The sequence below is a fragment of the Arvicola amphibius genome, chromosome 7 (genome assembly GCF_903992535.2).
Source record: "Arvicola amphibius chromosome 7, mArvAmp1.2, whole genome shotgun sequence".
In the NCBI taxonomy this organism is placed as follows: domain Eukaryota; kingdom Metazoa; phylum Chordata; class Mammalia; order Rodentia; family Cricetidae; genus Arvicola; species Arvicola amphibius.
This window is the reverse complement of record NC_052053.1, coordinates 78,560,174-78,576,456: the sequence shown is the minus strand read 5'-3', so window position 1 is coordinate 78,576,456 and position 16,283 is coordinate 78,560,174. Positions and strand designations below refer to the sequence as shown.

Here is a 16,283-nt window from a genome sequence, read left to right as displayed (position 1 = left end):
TCTGATGACAGCTGGCCTTTCCTCCCGATTCTCTATCCCTACCACCATGGGCCCTCAGGTTAAAAAAAAGGTTAAATCGAATGGTGAGCCAGCTCAAGTCTACTCTATCTTAATGCCTCGGGAGATGCTATGGGAGAGGACAGTTTGGAATGTTACACCAGACACCTAGAGCCTCAGGAGATGCTATGGGGAGGACAGTTTAGAATGTTACACCAGACACCAGGAAGCTAAGGAACACAGCTAATCAATTCTCTTTGGTTTATCTGATTTTTCCAAGTTTTCTCTGCTAACCTTAAACACATGTTAATAAAAGGGAAAGGAATGACTGTAAAACAGAACTTGATAAACGAAAGAGACCTGGGCCGTGGAAGTCGAGGGAAGTGATGAACGCAGGCTGTGGAGCCGTGTTGCCTGTGGTTCCGATCCCATTTGTACTTCCTGCTGGGGCTGTGTGGCCTTACACAAGGTGTCTAACCATTCCGTGCCTCAGTTTGCCAGTCTGAGAATGGATCCGAATAAGTCTCGCTCTCTTGAGCTGTCTGAGGATAAATGAGAAGATACACGCCAAGTGCTTGGCACTGGACCTGGCACCCAGCAAGGGGTGGCATTCTCCTTCCAGAATGTGGGTGCTGTTGTAATGGGACAGGCAGTATCTCTACGTTGTCATTGCCATGAATCACACCTGACTCACTGTCCAAACTCATGAACGCCCCAAAAGGAGGACGAGTCATTTGCTGCGAGTTTGGCTCCTGAGTTACTTCCAATCAGTGCCTTTTGCCTCATCCTAGAATCAGACTTCAGTTCCCACATGCCAGACCCTCTTCCTAGCCTTGACCTCCTTCCTTAGACTCTGTGTGCCCCTCTGTGAGATCAGGGGGGTCCCCAATCTGAAGGCTGCCCGTCTCACTCTTCTGTCCCCTCCTGCTCCTAGCCCCTCATCCTGACCTCCTCCTCTGACCCTGGGCTTCCAGAGGCTTCTTGTTTGCCCTCAGCTCTAGAGGCTAAATACAGAGTGACCAACCAGTGTCTCAAGACCAGCCCCCACTGCTCCCATTCCTGTTTGGAAAACAGAAATCCAGTTTGATCTGAAAAAAGACTAGGCAGAAATGACCACCATAGTGCATATCAGAACCATCAGCAAAGATGTGAGACACGGTGTGAAACCAAAGCAAGAGCTGGGAATGGGCCTCCTGTCGATCCTGAGGAAACTCAAGCCCCTGTAAACACATCAGTTAAAACCTGCACGGGAATAAGGGATAGTTCTTGACCAACTGAACCTCCAGTGCTGGGTCCACTAGGAACAGAGGCACCCACGCAGTCCACTGGCACAGAGGGACCCACGCAGTCCACTAGGAACAGAGGGACCCACACAGTCCACTAGGAACAGAGGCACCCATGCAGTCCACCAAGCACAGAGGCACCCACGCAGTCCACCAGACACAGAGGCACCCACGCAGTCCACCAGACACAGAGGCACCCACGCAGTCCACCAGACACAGAGGCACCCATGCAGTCCACCAAGCACAGAGGCACCCACACAGTCCACTAGGAACAGAGGCACCCACGCAGTCCACCAGACACAGAGGCACCCACGCAGTCCACCAGACACAGAGGCACCCACGCAGTCCACCAGACACAGAGGCACCCACACAGCCTCAGCTCCATCCTTCCTAGGTGGAGACAGACTCATAGCTCCAGCTACATCTGGACCCTTTCTTCCTTTCCTCCTAACTCAATATTTCATATTCTTCCAGGGAAAGCAGCAGTTCTCCCTTTTAAAGAAAATGTTTCTGGGAGCAGCTGGGCATGGTAGTTTCTGACAGCAATCCCACACTCAGGAGGCTGAAGCAGGAAGACTGCTACGAAGCCAAGGTTAGCCTGGACAACAGTGTGAGACCCTGTCTTGAAGAGATTTCCATAAAGTAGGAGGGTGGCCGTAAGTCAGAACCAGCTGTGGCTAAGGTACTGAAAATGTTTAACCGACGTGTTCCTGAGTTGGTTGTATAAACGCCAAACAGCTGCTGAAGCAGCAGGCTTGCTGCCTGTGGTCTGTGCTTAACTTATCTTTTCCCTCAAAGGGAAAGGAATCAGCGATGATAACAACCATTAATCAGGCCAAATTTCCTTTCTGGCCAGCACACATAGGCCATTCAAAATGAGTCAGAACTTCACCTAAGCCAAACCCCTTGATGGCATACAGACAAACCCCAGACACACACAGGGACACAACTCCATCTGTGCCAACTGCCCAAGAGCCAGCCACTGTTGGGAGCCAAGTGCCTGCACCATGGACAGTCCAAACTGAGACACCCTGGGACTCACATATAGACTGTATTTCAATGATTTAGCTTCTAGAAAAGACATAGGGGCCAGAAAACTGGCTCTACTGACAAAGGTCCTTGCTGCCAAGCCTGACAACTTGAGTTCGATCCCCAGGACCCACATGGTAGAAAGGGAGAGTCAACATCTCTGTTGTCCTCTGTCCTCCATGCACGTGCCATAGTATGCCTGTGCCCATAGTATGCCATAGTATGTGTGTGAATAGTATACACACATTCACACACATGCACATACACACACACACACATAAATAAATCTGATGAAAACTTCTTTAAAGAACATAGGCTATCTCAACAGTATTTATATTAATTACATGGTGAGTTGATATTCATTTGGATATCTGGTTTAAATAAGATGTCAAAATTAATTCCCTATATAATTTGTGTATAGAGGTGTGTGTGTGTGTATGTGTGTGTGTGTGTGTGTGTGTGTGTGTGTGTGAATGTGGAGGCAAATGAACAATCTGGGGTGTTGCTGCTCAGGTGCTGTGGTCTGAATGAGAATGGCCCCCATATTTGTATGCTTGGTCCCCAGTTGGTGAAATGCTTGGAAGGATTCGGAAGTGAGGCCTTGTTGGAGGAAGTATGTCACTGGGGTGTACCAGGCCCAGTGTCTCTCCGCCTGCTACATCCAGACCATGTTCCCTGCCACAATAATGGACTAGCCCTCTGAAACTGTACACACGCCCTGTTAAATATTTTTTTTTATAAAGTTGCCTTGATCTTGGACGGGTGCTACTCACTTTATTTTTATTTCTGCATGTACATGTCTGCATGTTTGTATGTACATGCATGTGCAGTTTCCCAAGGAGTCCAGGAGAGGGCATTAGATCCCCCAGAGCTGGAGTTGCAGGAGGCTGTGATGTAGAACCCGAGTCCTCTGGAGGAGCAGTGAGTGCTACTAACCACTGGACTACCTCTCCAGTCTACCCCGCAACAATACAGACCCCGTTTTTTAAGACACAGTTTCTCACTGGTCTGGAGTAGACGAGGCTGGCTAAGTCCCGGGGTCCACATACTCTATCTCCTTATATCGAATTGGGAGTATGAGCGTACCCCAAAATTCCACGGTTTTGTTTTTAAGTGGATTCTAGGGGCTGAACTCAGGTCCTACTGCTATCATGGCAAGCGTTTTACTGAACAGACTATCTCCTCAGCCCTTCCTCCATATTTCAAGCTTTTTCAAATGTGGCTGCTAGTTTTTCCATGACTCATGCAGCTCGTATTGGAGCAGGTGGCTCTCAGGCCAGCTGACTGGTTCTGCATCTTGCCCAACCCCCTACCCCCAAGCACCGCCTGCCAGCTACACCACATTGGGCAAACTGCTCGCCACCTCCATCCAAGTGTTGTGGATAAAGGGGACTAAGAACAGGCTGGGTTCCACACAGGCCCACCAGGAGGATTAAAGGACCTCAGAATGCTCACAACATGATCCTGTGGCAATCTATGCATCTTGCATGAAAAGTTTAAATCTACTTTTTTATTTTGCTTTTGTTTTTCAAGACAGTTTCTCTATATAGCCCTGACCGTCCTGGAACTAGCTCTGCTCTGTAGACTAGGGCTGGCTTCAAACTCAGAGATCTGCCTGCCTCTGCCTCCAAGTACTGGGACTAAAAGCATGTGACACCACACCCGACTATATAAACCTTTTAAAAAGACAGCATAACCAGTCACATAGAAATCTGCCTTTAAAATATAGTGTGGTACTTTCTGGTTCACTACCAGTGCAGCCATGGCCACTTTCTAATTGGGGAACAGTCTCACTACCCCCAATTCTTTGTGTATCATTCCCCAGTCTCTGCTCGGCCCAGCCTTTGCTGTCCCTGCAGACTTTCTTAGTCTGAAGTGCCATTTAATGGAATCATTAGCTATGTGATCTTTGTGACTGGCTTCTTTTAGCATGTGTTTACAGTTCTTCCATATTGAAGAACATGTATTTACTCCGTCCCTTCTGTGGCCTGACCATGTTCCTACGCACATGTTCCTACTGGCTAAAGTGAGTAAGGCTGATACTAGTGCAAGATTTTACACAGACATTTTTTGTTTCTTTAGGGTCCACGCCCTGGGGTAGGATCTCTGGATGTGGGGTAATTGTTTCTTCACCCTCTCTCCCAGACTGCCAAGCTGCTTTCCCAAGGTCACCGCTTTTTCCCCCGGTAGGAGGCTGACTGTTAACTGTTCTTAGTTCTCACTTCCACAGGAAACACCAGGAGAGATAAGGTAAGGACAGACACACGAAGGACTGCGTTCCCCAGAGCTTCAGCCCTGCTTGCCTCCTTCCATGGGGTCTCAGTTAGGTCACCTCCCCTCTTTAGCCCTCAGTGTCCTTTCTGTAATCTTGCCCCCAGGATATGTGGTGATGGTGACAGGCAGGCAAGTGATGCCGCCATCACCTCAGACACAGTACAGCCCCCAAAAGTAAGTAACACCTGGTTCTGAAGGCCACTGCTGAGGGAGGCAAGGAAATCCTGCATTACACTAAGGCAAAATTGTCTTCCAAAACGACCACACCGCTTTGGGGAGACAAAGCCAGTGATGAAGAAATTTCAGTTTCTTACCTGGTGCCGGTAATTATACCAGCCATTGGAGCCCGCCACAATCACCACCCAGTGCTTGCCGCCATCCTCGGGATCATCCACACCAACCGGAAGAGTACCCGCACCCAGCACCAGGCTGAGAAGCACGGCCGCGGTCCAGATCATTCTGCACCCTTCTGCACCCCAGTATCAGCTACCGAAGAAGGCTAGAAAGGAAAACGCAGAGCTGATTTTAAAGGGACGAGGACTTCCAGAGATAACATCCCAGCAAATGAGTCAAAGGGCAGACTGCTTAGACCAGAGGAATGTGCTGAGGTAACAGTGAAGACGGAAGGAGAAACTCTTGGAGCTGCGGTCACTCACTGGTGGGGGGCAAAGGGCAGTCCAGTCGGGTGTGCCGCAACCAACCAGTACCCAGAAAGCACTTAGGCCAACTTCTCAAGTTCCTATCACCACCCAGAATGCAGCAGATGACATCCCAGCAATCCCGTGCTGGTGATAAGTCCACAGCACACTCTCGACTGATTGTGCAAGAACACACAGGAACTCGCGGTACATAGGAAAATCTGCAGAGCGACATAAAATGGAACGGGAGTTTCTTTTCCTGGGTGGTGGGTGGAAGAGGGCAATCTCTTAAACTGCCTCTTTTTTATTATAAAACCTGTTTATTACTTGCCAAACGTATTTAAATATTTTTCTATTCATGGGGGTGGGGCAAGTACTGCCGTGTTATGGTAGTCAGAGTTTAGAAAGTCCGGTCTTTCCTTCCACTCTGCATCCCAGGGAATGAACTCTAGTCAGCCGGCTTGGAAGCGAGTGTCTTTGCCCACTGAACCATCTCACCAGCTCAATGTAGATTACTTATAAAGTTTGAAAATTCAGTACAATGACCAATAGTGTGAACTTAAGTTTCCAGGAAGGAAGCACAGTGGGGGAGGGAGGAGGTAAGGGAAGCTGCACCTGTGTTAAAGATTCTACAAGACCAAAGGACTGGGCTTCAAGATTATGGAGTTAAAATGTTGCAGACTGGAGTCAAATTACCTTGGGCTACTCCTAGCCCTTTGAAAGACATCCATTGTCCTTCCTCCCCTGTGTCTAAACTAACATTCTTGTGACTATCAAAACCTTACAATGTAGGCTTAGCGGACTACTAGAGTCCACCAGTTCAAAAGCCAAGAATGTCACCAGTTAGCATCAAAATTCTCTTTTGCTGTCTATGGCCCCCACCACGAGATGTGGTAAATACTTTGATTAATGACTTTCTTTGTTCTGTCCCTAATGAAAACCACATACAACCACTTCCACATGGTATTTGTGTTCCCTGGGCCATGGTCATTCATATTTAGCTTCAGAATAAACTCTGTATCCCCTCTGAGGTGAGAGCTATGTTTTTGTGTCAACGCTAGTGACAATGGTGATGGGCACTGTGAGACATCTGGACAAGCTACAGTCAAACTCTCATCCTGTCTTGTCTGACACTCAACAAGCACATGTGTCTGTGCACCAGGTGGTGCAAACATTTTCATGTGTTTTACCAAAGGGGAGGTTAAGAGCATGGACCGCTCACGCAGGGGAGCGGAGCTCAGTTCCTGGCATCCACATTGGGTGGCTCACAACTGCCCTTAGCTCCAGTTTTAGGAGTCTGACACCCTCTGCCAAGCTCCACCGGCACCCACACTCATGTGCACACCCACATACACATACATACATACACATAATTAATAATAAAAACAAATACTGCCTTTAAAAAAAGAAGGAATGAAGGGAGAGAGGGCAGAAGGTTTGAAGTGGCACAGCCAATGTCTCTGGAGAGTTATTCTTTGGCCAAAAACCAGCCTTGGTGTTCTAGATTCCTGTCCCATTAGCTTCTGACCCAGAGTTCTGCGTCTCAAGACTTTATGCTTAAGGAATTACCCAGCCTATATTATACTTTAATGCCAAAACTTGTTTTGTTTTAAAACAAATGTCTTGATGTGTTTCCCATGCTGGTCTCCAACACCTGGGAAACAATCCTCCTGCCTCAGCTTCTAGAAAAGCTGGGACTACAGGCATGTCCCACCACACATGCTAATGCCAAAACTTTAAAGACCCTTCTAACACACGATGTGTAATAAGGCCATAGGCTGGCCACCACCCATTGTGACATCAGCTTCTCCCTACGTCCTGACTGTGTGTTCGGAAATGGCACGCCCAAGCCTGTGACCCTGTGATAAGAGGTGTGAGGTCTCAGCAGAAAGGAGCCTGTGGGGCAGGCTCTGCCTTGCTTCTGCCCTCAAGAAAACACACAGCATCGGTCTATCTCTAAGCTGAAGAAGCTCATCCTCCCAATGACCTAACCCTCCCAATATCATATCAGAGAAGAGGCAAAGGAGAGAGGAGAGGAAGGAGGCCTTGTACCAGCAGAGAGAAGGGAAGGAAGCCAGGGTACCTGGGGCGGAGCCTCTAGTGAGGCCACGTCAGGCTCCAGTCCACGTGAGGGTCTCGTTAGGTACAGACTGTGACTATGAAGGACCTGCATTTCTAAAGCACTCCTGGGTACACGGATGGTGTCAGCCTTGGATTGCACTTGGATGCAGAGACCTCAGGCAGGAGCCCCATGGGCTCCCATCCTCCTTGGGACTAGAACGCTTGGTCACCACAAATCTCTCAAATAGAAGCACCAAATCCTGAGTCTATAAGCTTCAATGAGTGCAAATTAAGGTTCCTCTTTTTCCTATCTCCTTCTCTTCTACCTCCCCCCACACACGTTAGCTAGCATTCCAAGCCTCAGTGTCCGCCCCTCCTTAGTGTCTCAAGTTCTGAGATTACAGCACGCACCACCACGCCCTGCTTAAATTCCCACTTCTCTCACTGCACTACAGCGGTCATGGAGAAGTAAATCTACGAAACGCTCCCAGGTTTACTGTTTGGTCACTGGGGTGTGTAACACACAGGGTTAGAGAGCTGCTGAGGTGGTTTCAATACAGGGACTTGTTGATCTGTTACTGTCAACCCTGGGAAGGCTCCTCCACGTCCTGAAGGCCTGATTAGGGCCATCATGAGGCATATTTGGACTAAAGACATGCAAGAGGACACCAAAGTGCAGAAGTCCCTGTCCCCAGAGCTCTGCAGAGCCCCACCGGAAGGTCCACGTGAGCACCAGCAGCACTGCCTCATCCTGGACTTATCTGGCTTCACTTCAGCTGCCCGGAAGCTTTCCCCAAGGCCCGTCAGCAATGCTTCTCTGTAAAAGGTCAGACAGTAAATATTTTTGATTTTGCAAGCCAGACCATCTCCAACATAATCATATGACCCAACCAGTATTTTATAAAAGCAACCATAGACAATATGGGAAGGAATGAATATGGCTGTTTGAATAAATCTTTACTTAAAAAAAAAAAGGTAGCAAGTTTGACCTATGGGCCAATTTGCTGACTTTGCCCTCAAAGAAACAGAATGGGCTCCTTTGGCCCCAAGGACAGCCTGAATAGCTATTATAATCTCCCATCAAAACCACCAAACTGGTCACTGTTTTTTATCAGATTCTGCTGAGTTCGGTTCATGTGACTTAGTCCCAAAGATGGACTCATTCCATGGGTGGCATTGATATGTGATCTTTTTTCTCCTCATATTTAGGGGGGAAAAGAAATCAAATCCACATGGCTTTCAATGTCCAAAGTCTCCAGATCCACAAATTTAACCAAGCTTGGATCAAAAACACTTCTGAGATGGGGGGGGGGGGGTGGGTAACAGCTCAGTGGGTCAATCTACCATTCATGCATGAGGACCTAAGTTTGAATCAACAGAATCCATAGAAAGTTAGGTTTAGTCGTGGTCACCTGTAACCCCTGCACTCCTACAGTGAGACTGGAGGCAGAAACAGGAGAACCCACACATGCTCATGGGTCAGATGGCCTGGCGTATAGAGCAGTGAACCAGAGACTCTGTCTTACTCTAACCGGAAGGCAAGGATCAACACCAGAAGTTGCCCCCGTGGCCTCCACAGGCACCTGCAGCGTGCACACACCTGCACTGGCACATATAAATGTGTGTACACACACATACAAATAAACACATCACACACATCCGGTATATATGTACACATATGGGGGCTGCATCTATGCCGAATGTGTGACAGCCTTTTCTTGTCACTAACTCAAAGCACAACAGGATGACAACTAAACTAGCACTGGGAAGAGTTCTAGGTAGGAGGCCGTCCACTGAGGAACTATTACAAGACGGTAAGCCCAGGCTCTATACAAACGATGCCTTTTCACGGAAAGGACTTACTAGAGCATCCTCCTATTCGGCATCCAAGGGAACCTTGAAAGTAGACCCAAGGAAACCCAGATGACTGTCCACCCTGACTGTAAGCAGCGGAGCACACTCAGCCAGTCTAGCTACCTCGATTAGCAGGCACTGCAACAGCCATGCAAACCTAACCCTTCCTAGCTGCTTTCAGTTTGTCTTCCGGTCCTCACGCACTCACGCACGCACGCACGCAAGCACGCACGCACGCGTCACTGCACTGTAGGAAGGAGGAGCAGACAGGCACAGGTCTGTCTCGATCCTTTCGCTCATCCTCACAGTGGATGATCCTTGTGAACACACATCACTCCTTTCAGACAAGGAGGAAACCGAGACTGGGAGTCGGGGAGAAACCTGCAGATCGTGGATAAGAATCGGGCTGAGTGAGCTGTGTCTGTCCATTTGCACCACCTGAGCTGGAAATCCTGGTACATCCATGACCACAGACACCGACAACAGCTCCAGCCTGGGACCCAAACAGCGTGGGTCTTCAGACCTTCCCCGGGCCACCAGGACCTCTCATGTGCCATTTTAAGGCACGAGGAGGAGCACTTGTGTGCCCCACCATGGAGACCTGGAGCCACACACTCCCTAAGTCAACTGACAAACCTCATGAACTTTCCCAGTTCCCGGTTGCTATACCCACCATGACACTGTTCACCAACAGAACACAGGGCCAGAAAGTCAAGTTCAGGACTTGACTCAACTTCAAGAAACATATCATCAAATGGGCTTAATTCAGGTAGGGGCATTGGGACAAGTGAGCATTCCAGATAAACTGTTGTGAGCCGTACAGGTAACAAAGGCAAGGCCAGAAGGGTCATCTAAGTTGAGAGGTCAAGTTCAAAGCCATGTATGACACTTGCATTACCACAAGTGTGACCTCTCACTGACAGCTACCACTCAATACTGGCTCTGGGTCAGATGCAGCAAGCCAAGCCAAGAAGCTAGTTAGCTAGATGATGACATCGTTGAAGAACTTCCAAACAGGCAAGTAAGTCTTCACCACACTCTGTTCTCTGGGAGGTTAAAGTACACAGCTCTGTAAACAGCTGATAAGGACTATGAAGGAAGAGCCGGTATGGACTATCTGCTTGTTTTGTTTGGTTGGGTTTGTTTGGGTTTGACACAGGGTCTCATTATAGAGCAAAGATTGACCCGGAACACAATCTTTCTGCCTTCGTGTGCATTACTCCTTCCGGCCAGCTAGGGCTGTTTCCTTAAACTGAATTGTTTTACTGTGTTGGCTTTCTGTTTTCTTTTATTGTATTGTATTCTGTTGTACTTCGAGACAATCTCAAGTAGCCTAGGCTGGCCTCAAACTCACCGTGTAACTAAAGATGACTTAGAATTTCAGATCGGCAGCCAGGCTCGGTAGCAAACATCTTTAATCCCAACACTCAGGAAACAGAAGCAGGCAGATTTCTGAGTTCCAGGATAATCAGAGTTACACAGGGAAACCCTATCTCGAAACACCGCCCCCTCCAGCCGGGCGGTGGTGGCACACGCCTTTCATCCCAGAACTAGGGAGGCAGAGGCAGGAGGATCTCTGTGAGTTCGAGGCCAACCTGGTCTACAAGTGCTTGTTCCAGGACATGCTCCAAAACTACAGAGAAACCCTGTCTCAAAAAACCAAAAAGAAAGAAAGAAAAGAAACACCCCACCTCCAAAAAATTTCCAGATTCTTCAGTCTCTACCTCCCAAGTATTGGGGTGACAGTGTGCCTCATACCCAGCCTTGTTTTCAGTGTTAGGGATCAAAACTGGGGTCAGTGCTAGGCAAACGCTCTATGACTGTGCTTCAACCTCGGCCCTAATTTCTCTCTAAAACAGGACCCTCTGCTACAACACAGGGCCACCACTCCCTCTCTAGTAGGACCACAGGATAAAGATAGCTTTGGGGATTCCTGTTGAAGACTAAGGTAATTACATCCTATCTCAACCAAAAAAAAAAAAAAAAAAAAGTCCTACTAGAAGAATTTGAGATTTGGTGAGGAGCCAGATTCCGTACAATCTAACCTAACCAGGCCCATCTAATTCAGGTTCCATTGAAATGCCTACTTTCTGTGGATAAAGGCTATGTATGCAAATAACTCTCATGCAGACATGCAAATGTCCCAACAAAGGGAGGCTAAACTGACTTCCTTTGACCCCAAGCCACCCCACCCCTTTCACACTCCAGTATTTCCAGGCTGCAGGCATGGCTGCACTTTGGAGCAAAACCCTTAGCACATGTTCATTTTTAAGAGCTGTACAGGGAGAACTTTGCCTTTAAAAAAAAGCATTTTTTACCATTAGAGAAACCACAAGCATCTAACATACTCCCAGGCAAACAGAACCAAAGCTGTCAGTAGGAAGCCTCAGGAGTCTGGTGGCACAACCTCCAATAACTGGTTGAGTTTCTTAAGACTTTTATTTTTAATGCCTAGTTGAAATTTGAATTTTTTAAAACAATTTTTTTAGTTTACATTTATTTGTTTGTTTGATGTATGTTGGTGTTTTGATTGCATGTATGTCTGTGTGAGGGTGTCAGATCTTAGTTACAGACAGTTGTGAGCGGCCATGTGGGTGCTGGGAATTAAACCCAGGTTCTCTGGAAGAACAGTTAAGAGTCCTCTTAACCACTGAGTCCCTGAAATTTGAATTTCTTAAATCAAGATTATTATTTTTGAAACTTGGTTTCATTACAGCCTGTGGTCTTTTCCAAAAATGACTAAAGGAAGTTTTCATAGTTATATGTTGGCTCTGAGGTTAGACCTTTTTGGTTTGCTTGTTTTTTAATTTTATTTAAAGAAAACCCTGGCTGGCCTGGAACTCAGAAAGATTCACTAGCTTCTTTCTAAGTGCTAGCACTAAGGGTGTGCACTACCACACCCAGCCTTGAAGTCTGACTTTTTTGTATGTGTGTATATGTTTTTCAAGACAGGGTTTCTCTGTATAACAGTCCTGGCTGTCCTGGAACTCGCTTTGTAGACCAGGCTGGCCTCCAACTCACAGAGACCCACCTGGTTCTCTCTCCAGTGATGGGAACATTGGATTTTTGAATTCACTTTTTTTCCAAGCGGCTACTTTGTTTTAAGGCAGTGGTTCTCAATCTTCCTAATGCTGCAACCCTTTAATACAGTTCATCATGTTGTGGTGACCCCCAACCATAAAATTATTTCATTGCTTCTTCATAACTGTAATTTTGCTACTGCTGTGAATTGTAAAGTGAATATCTGATAAGCCGGATACCTGATGTGTGACCCCCCACTGTGGGGGTTGCAACCCATACATAGGTTGGGAGCCACTGTTCTAAGACAAACAGCAATCTCATTTTCTTTCATCTTTTCTTCTGATGACATCAAATCTACATTCTCTAATCTGGATACATAATTATCTAATTAAGCTTTTCTGGTTAAAAAAATGAGTCTCATCACGTGTCTATTTAATCATTCAGCTTTCAACATCATCAATGCTCGTGACAACTTACTCATCATAAACTGTGATTTGAATTTTGGTCTACTAAGCAACTTAAAAAAATTATATTAGAGGGTCATGGAGATAATTCCGTGGATAAGGATATTTGCCAAGAAAAGCTGATGGCCTGATTCCTAGAACCCAGGAAAAAAAACTGAGTCATGCATCTGTAATCCCAGAATACCACTCAAGGAGGAAGAAAATGGGAGAATCACTCAGATACTGGAGGGCCAGCTAGTCTTAAGTGAGCTGTGTGTACTCTTGTGTACTCTGATTGCCACACATGAGCCTTGAGACAAATGCAACTGTGCGCGCGCGCACACACCACACACACACACACACACACACATACAATTAAGAAAAAAATAGTGCCGGAGGCAAGAGTGTTATCACAATCTAAAATCCCAGCATTCTAGAAGCTGAGTCAGGAGAATGACTGCAAGTTCAAAATCAGCCTGGGCTACAGAGCAAATCCCTGTTTCATAAAATTAACAAACCCACCGGGCAATGCTAGCGTGCACACGTCTTTAATCCCAGCATTTGGGAGGCAGAGGCAGGTGGGTCTCTGTGAGTTCAAGGCCAGCCTGGTCTACAGAGCTAATTCCAGGACAGCTAGCGATGTTACACAGAGAAACCCTGTCTCAAAAAAGAAAATTAAATTAAAATAACAAACGGAGCCTGGAGTAGCATACACCTTTAATCCCAGCACTCAGGGGGCAGAGACAAGCCTAGCTCTATGAGGCCAGCCTGGTCTACATAGGGAGTTACAGGACAACCAGGACTACATAGAGACACTGTCTCAAAAATATAATAATAATAATAATAATAATAATAATAATAATAATAATAAGCATATCTCCAAAAGAGAGTCATAGGAGAATTCCAGAAAGAGTCTTCCCTTCAACACGGTGAGATGTGACTGTGTGTTTGCTAATGGCGGCCACATCACATACAACGGAGGACCCAGAGGATCAAGAGCAGGACTCCCATCACTGGAACTGTCACAACGCAGTGACTCATGTGTTTCTGGAGACGCTGGTAACAACAAGCCACCGTGCTGCCAGTCACCTATAATTATGCACCAGGCATGACCCTTCACCGGTTACTCCAGAGAGCCCTCCCGGCTACCATAGAGAGAAAACACTCTGTGAGGCAGCAGCCAGGATCACGTCATCCCTAACCAGACCCAGCAGGCCACCCAGCCAGTGCCCTACACCAGCTCCCTGGGACAGTCCCCCATGGTGTAGGCACAGCAACACAGACTACTGACATGGGTCACGGAACACATCCCCATCAATAAGCAATGTCCCGGGCATCCTGAGGTCTACTTCCTTAACAGGTCTCCAATCTTCCACAGCTGTAACTCCCCTGGGGGTTATTGTGGTGGCCTTCTGGTCTTCAGTGTGGCCTCCTCTAACACTGTCTACCCTACAAACACTTCAAGATAAAGAGAAATCTACACTAAAGGCAGCTCACTGGGTGTTCAGGACAACACCCAAATTTCCCACCCCACTAAAGGGCCTTCGAGACGCACCTGCCTCCCCTCCTGGAGCAATTCACTCCCCACATATAATTCCGTATTTCAAACAGACTCCACAATTCCAGGTCCAAAGCACTGTCCACAACTTCGTCTTGCTGTTTTCCAGGTAATGTGAACTCCTCCTCCACCCTACTAGCTACTGCCCATCACCCAACGCTCCAATTTCACTTCACTCCCTTTTGCACGAAGTCCTTCCTCCTAAATGAAACTTGAGTATTGCTCTGTACACAAAGGACACCTCTATCCTTGACAAAATAAACTCGCCTCAAAAATATTAGCAAACAATATAGCATGGTGGCCCAGTCCTGTAATCCTGGCCTGCAGAAAGATGAGGCAGGGAAGTCACTGAATTCAACACCAGCCTGGGCTACACGGTGAGTTTGAGGTTCTGTCTCAAAGCCAAAACCAAACAAAAGCTTACTACAGCCCAATAAATGGTTGCCTTGCAGACCCAGAATAAAGAATATTCCAGTCGTTACAGATCACAGAGCGAATCTCAAGCCCTGACCACTCATTTTCATCTATAAAACGGAGCATGTGACATAAGTTCCATCCTCCAGCCCTTAGTGTCTAAACCGCTGGCCCAAAATAATCCTAACCTTAACAGGGACCTGGGACGACAGAAAGCTAGCTTTCACTTTCAAGGTGGATATGAGCCGTCCTGAAACTCAGCAGCTCTTCACGGAAGGAATATTTGGGGCATTTCTACAGAGGTGTTTTTGTTGAGATCGGGAACTGCCCCTTTCCACGGATGCAATGCTCCATGTTAAAAACATCAACAATCACCTGGAACCCTGCCAGGCGCTGCCTGGCAATGGGACCTCAGCGAATCGACTCCTCCTCCTGCCTCAGTTTAGCCCTCCAGGGAAACCCGCCATTCCAGCAAAACACGGTCGCGACACAAACAAGCCTCGGACTAGGTGGCCCCAGGAGGGAAATATTACTCAGAATGTGTCGAGGGATGGAAAACCTAGCCAAGAGCCCATAAGTCACCTCTCGTGGGGCGTGGGTCCTCCCGGGGGGGCCGCGATTACCTGGGCGAGTGACCGCCGCTGTGACTGCAGGACCGTGGGAACTCCGGGCGTAGCGCAGCCTCAGACCAACCACCTCCAAAGTCCGCCCCGCAGTGATTGAACTGCGCCGCCACCGCTCACTGCGCTCGGATGCCTGAAGACTGGTTGGTGCGATCTCGGGACCTGACGTTTAAGAAAACCAATAGAAGCTGAGATTGAGGCCGGTTAACCTGAAAGACTACAAATCCCAGCACGCGTGGGCGGGGCTTCAGGGTCCTGTGGGCGGAGCTCAGGGTCCCGTGGCCAGGGTTGGGCCTGTGTTCTTGTACGATGAGCTAGGCTTGAGCACCTAGGTGTCTGGGGGCTCTAGAAGCACTTAAGGATCACGCGAACGCACTGGTCTCCTGACTTGTCAGTGTACTGAGCCTCCTCAAACTCCCCTGACGTCCACTCCCAGGACTGTTGTGATTTTGTTAGTCAGCCTTGACCCGTGATCACAACCCAGAGAGATGGATGACCACCCCAACTTTACAGACAGGACACCTGACAAAATCATGGAGCTTAATTGTTTACCAAGCTCCCCGAACACTTTCAGGGGCAGAAGCAAACCATAGCAGTCTGGTTCCTGAATTCAAGATCCTAATCTGTTATGTCTCAAGTGTTGGGCGTTACCGGTGAGCTGGAGAAAGAAAACACTGTGCGTGCAAATGTCATGAGCTGTCGCTCAGTAAATAGAATCGATGCAGTCCTACATGAGTATATCAGTACCCAAGACAGGGTCACCTTCCAGGGGTCTCTTTATCCTCTCTCTCTCTCTCTCTCTCTCTCTCTCTCTCTCTCTCTCTCTCTCTCTCTCTCTCTCTCTCTCTCTCTCTCTCTCTCTCTGTGTGTGTGTGTGTGTGCGCGCGTGCGTGCGCGTGTGTGCGCGCGCGCGCGTGCTCATGTCGCACATGCACGTACCTGCAGGTGCATATACACACTATGCATATGAATGTAGAGGCCAGAGGTCAACCTCAGGACTCATTCGCCTTATTTTTGTCAATGTGTGGTTTGGTTTGGTGTTTTGAGACAGGAGCTCTCTAGTCCTGGCTGTCCTAAAACACAATATG

General features: G+C 47.8%; 1 protein-coding gene across 3 annotated transcripts in view; it reads right to left on the bottom strand.

Annotated features, from left to right (window-relative positions):
* Nucleotides 1-15,350, bottom strand: part of Lgmn (legumain) — a 34,743-nt gene extending 19,393 nt beyond the window's left edge. Inside the window, exons 1-2 of one of the 3 annotated variants that reach the window (XM_038337238.2) lie at nt 15,196-15,350; nt 4,898-5,082 (exon numbers count right to left, since the gene is read on the bottom strand). In XM_038337238.2, coding sequence (XP_038193166.1) covers nt 4,898-5,041 — 144 coding nt within the window. In that variant the 5' untranslated portion in view covers nt 5,042-5,082; nt 15,196-15,350. Of the gene's footprint in view, nt 1-4,897; nt 5,083-7,995; nt 8,017-15,154 lie in introns of those variants that run through there. The other 2 variants (XM_038337239.2, XM_038337240.2) reach the window with 2 other exon arrangements.
* Nucleotides 15,351-16,283: the final 933 nt, after the last annotated feature.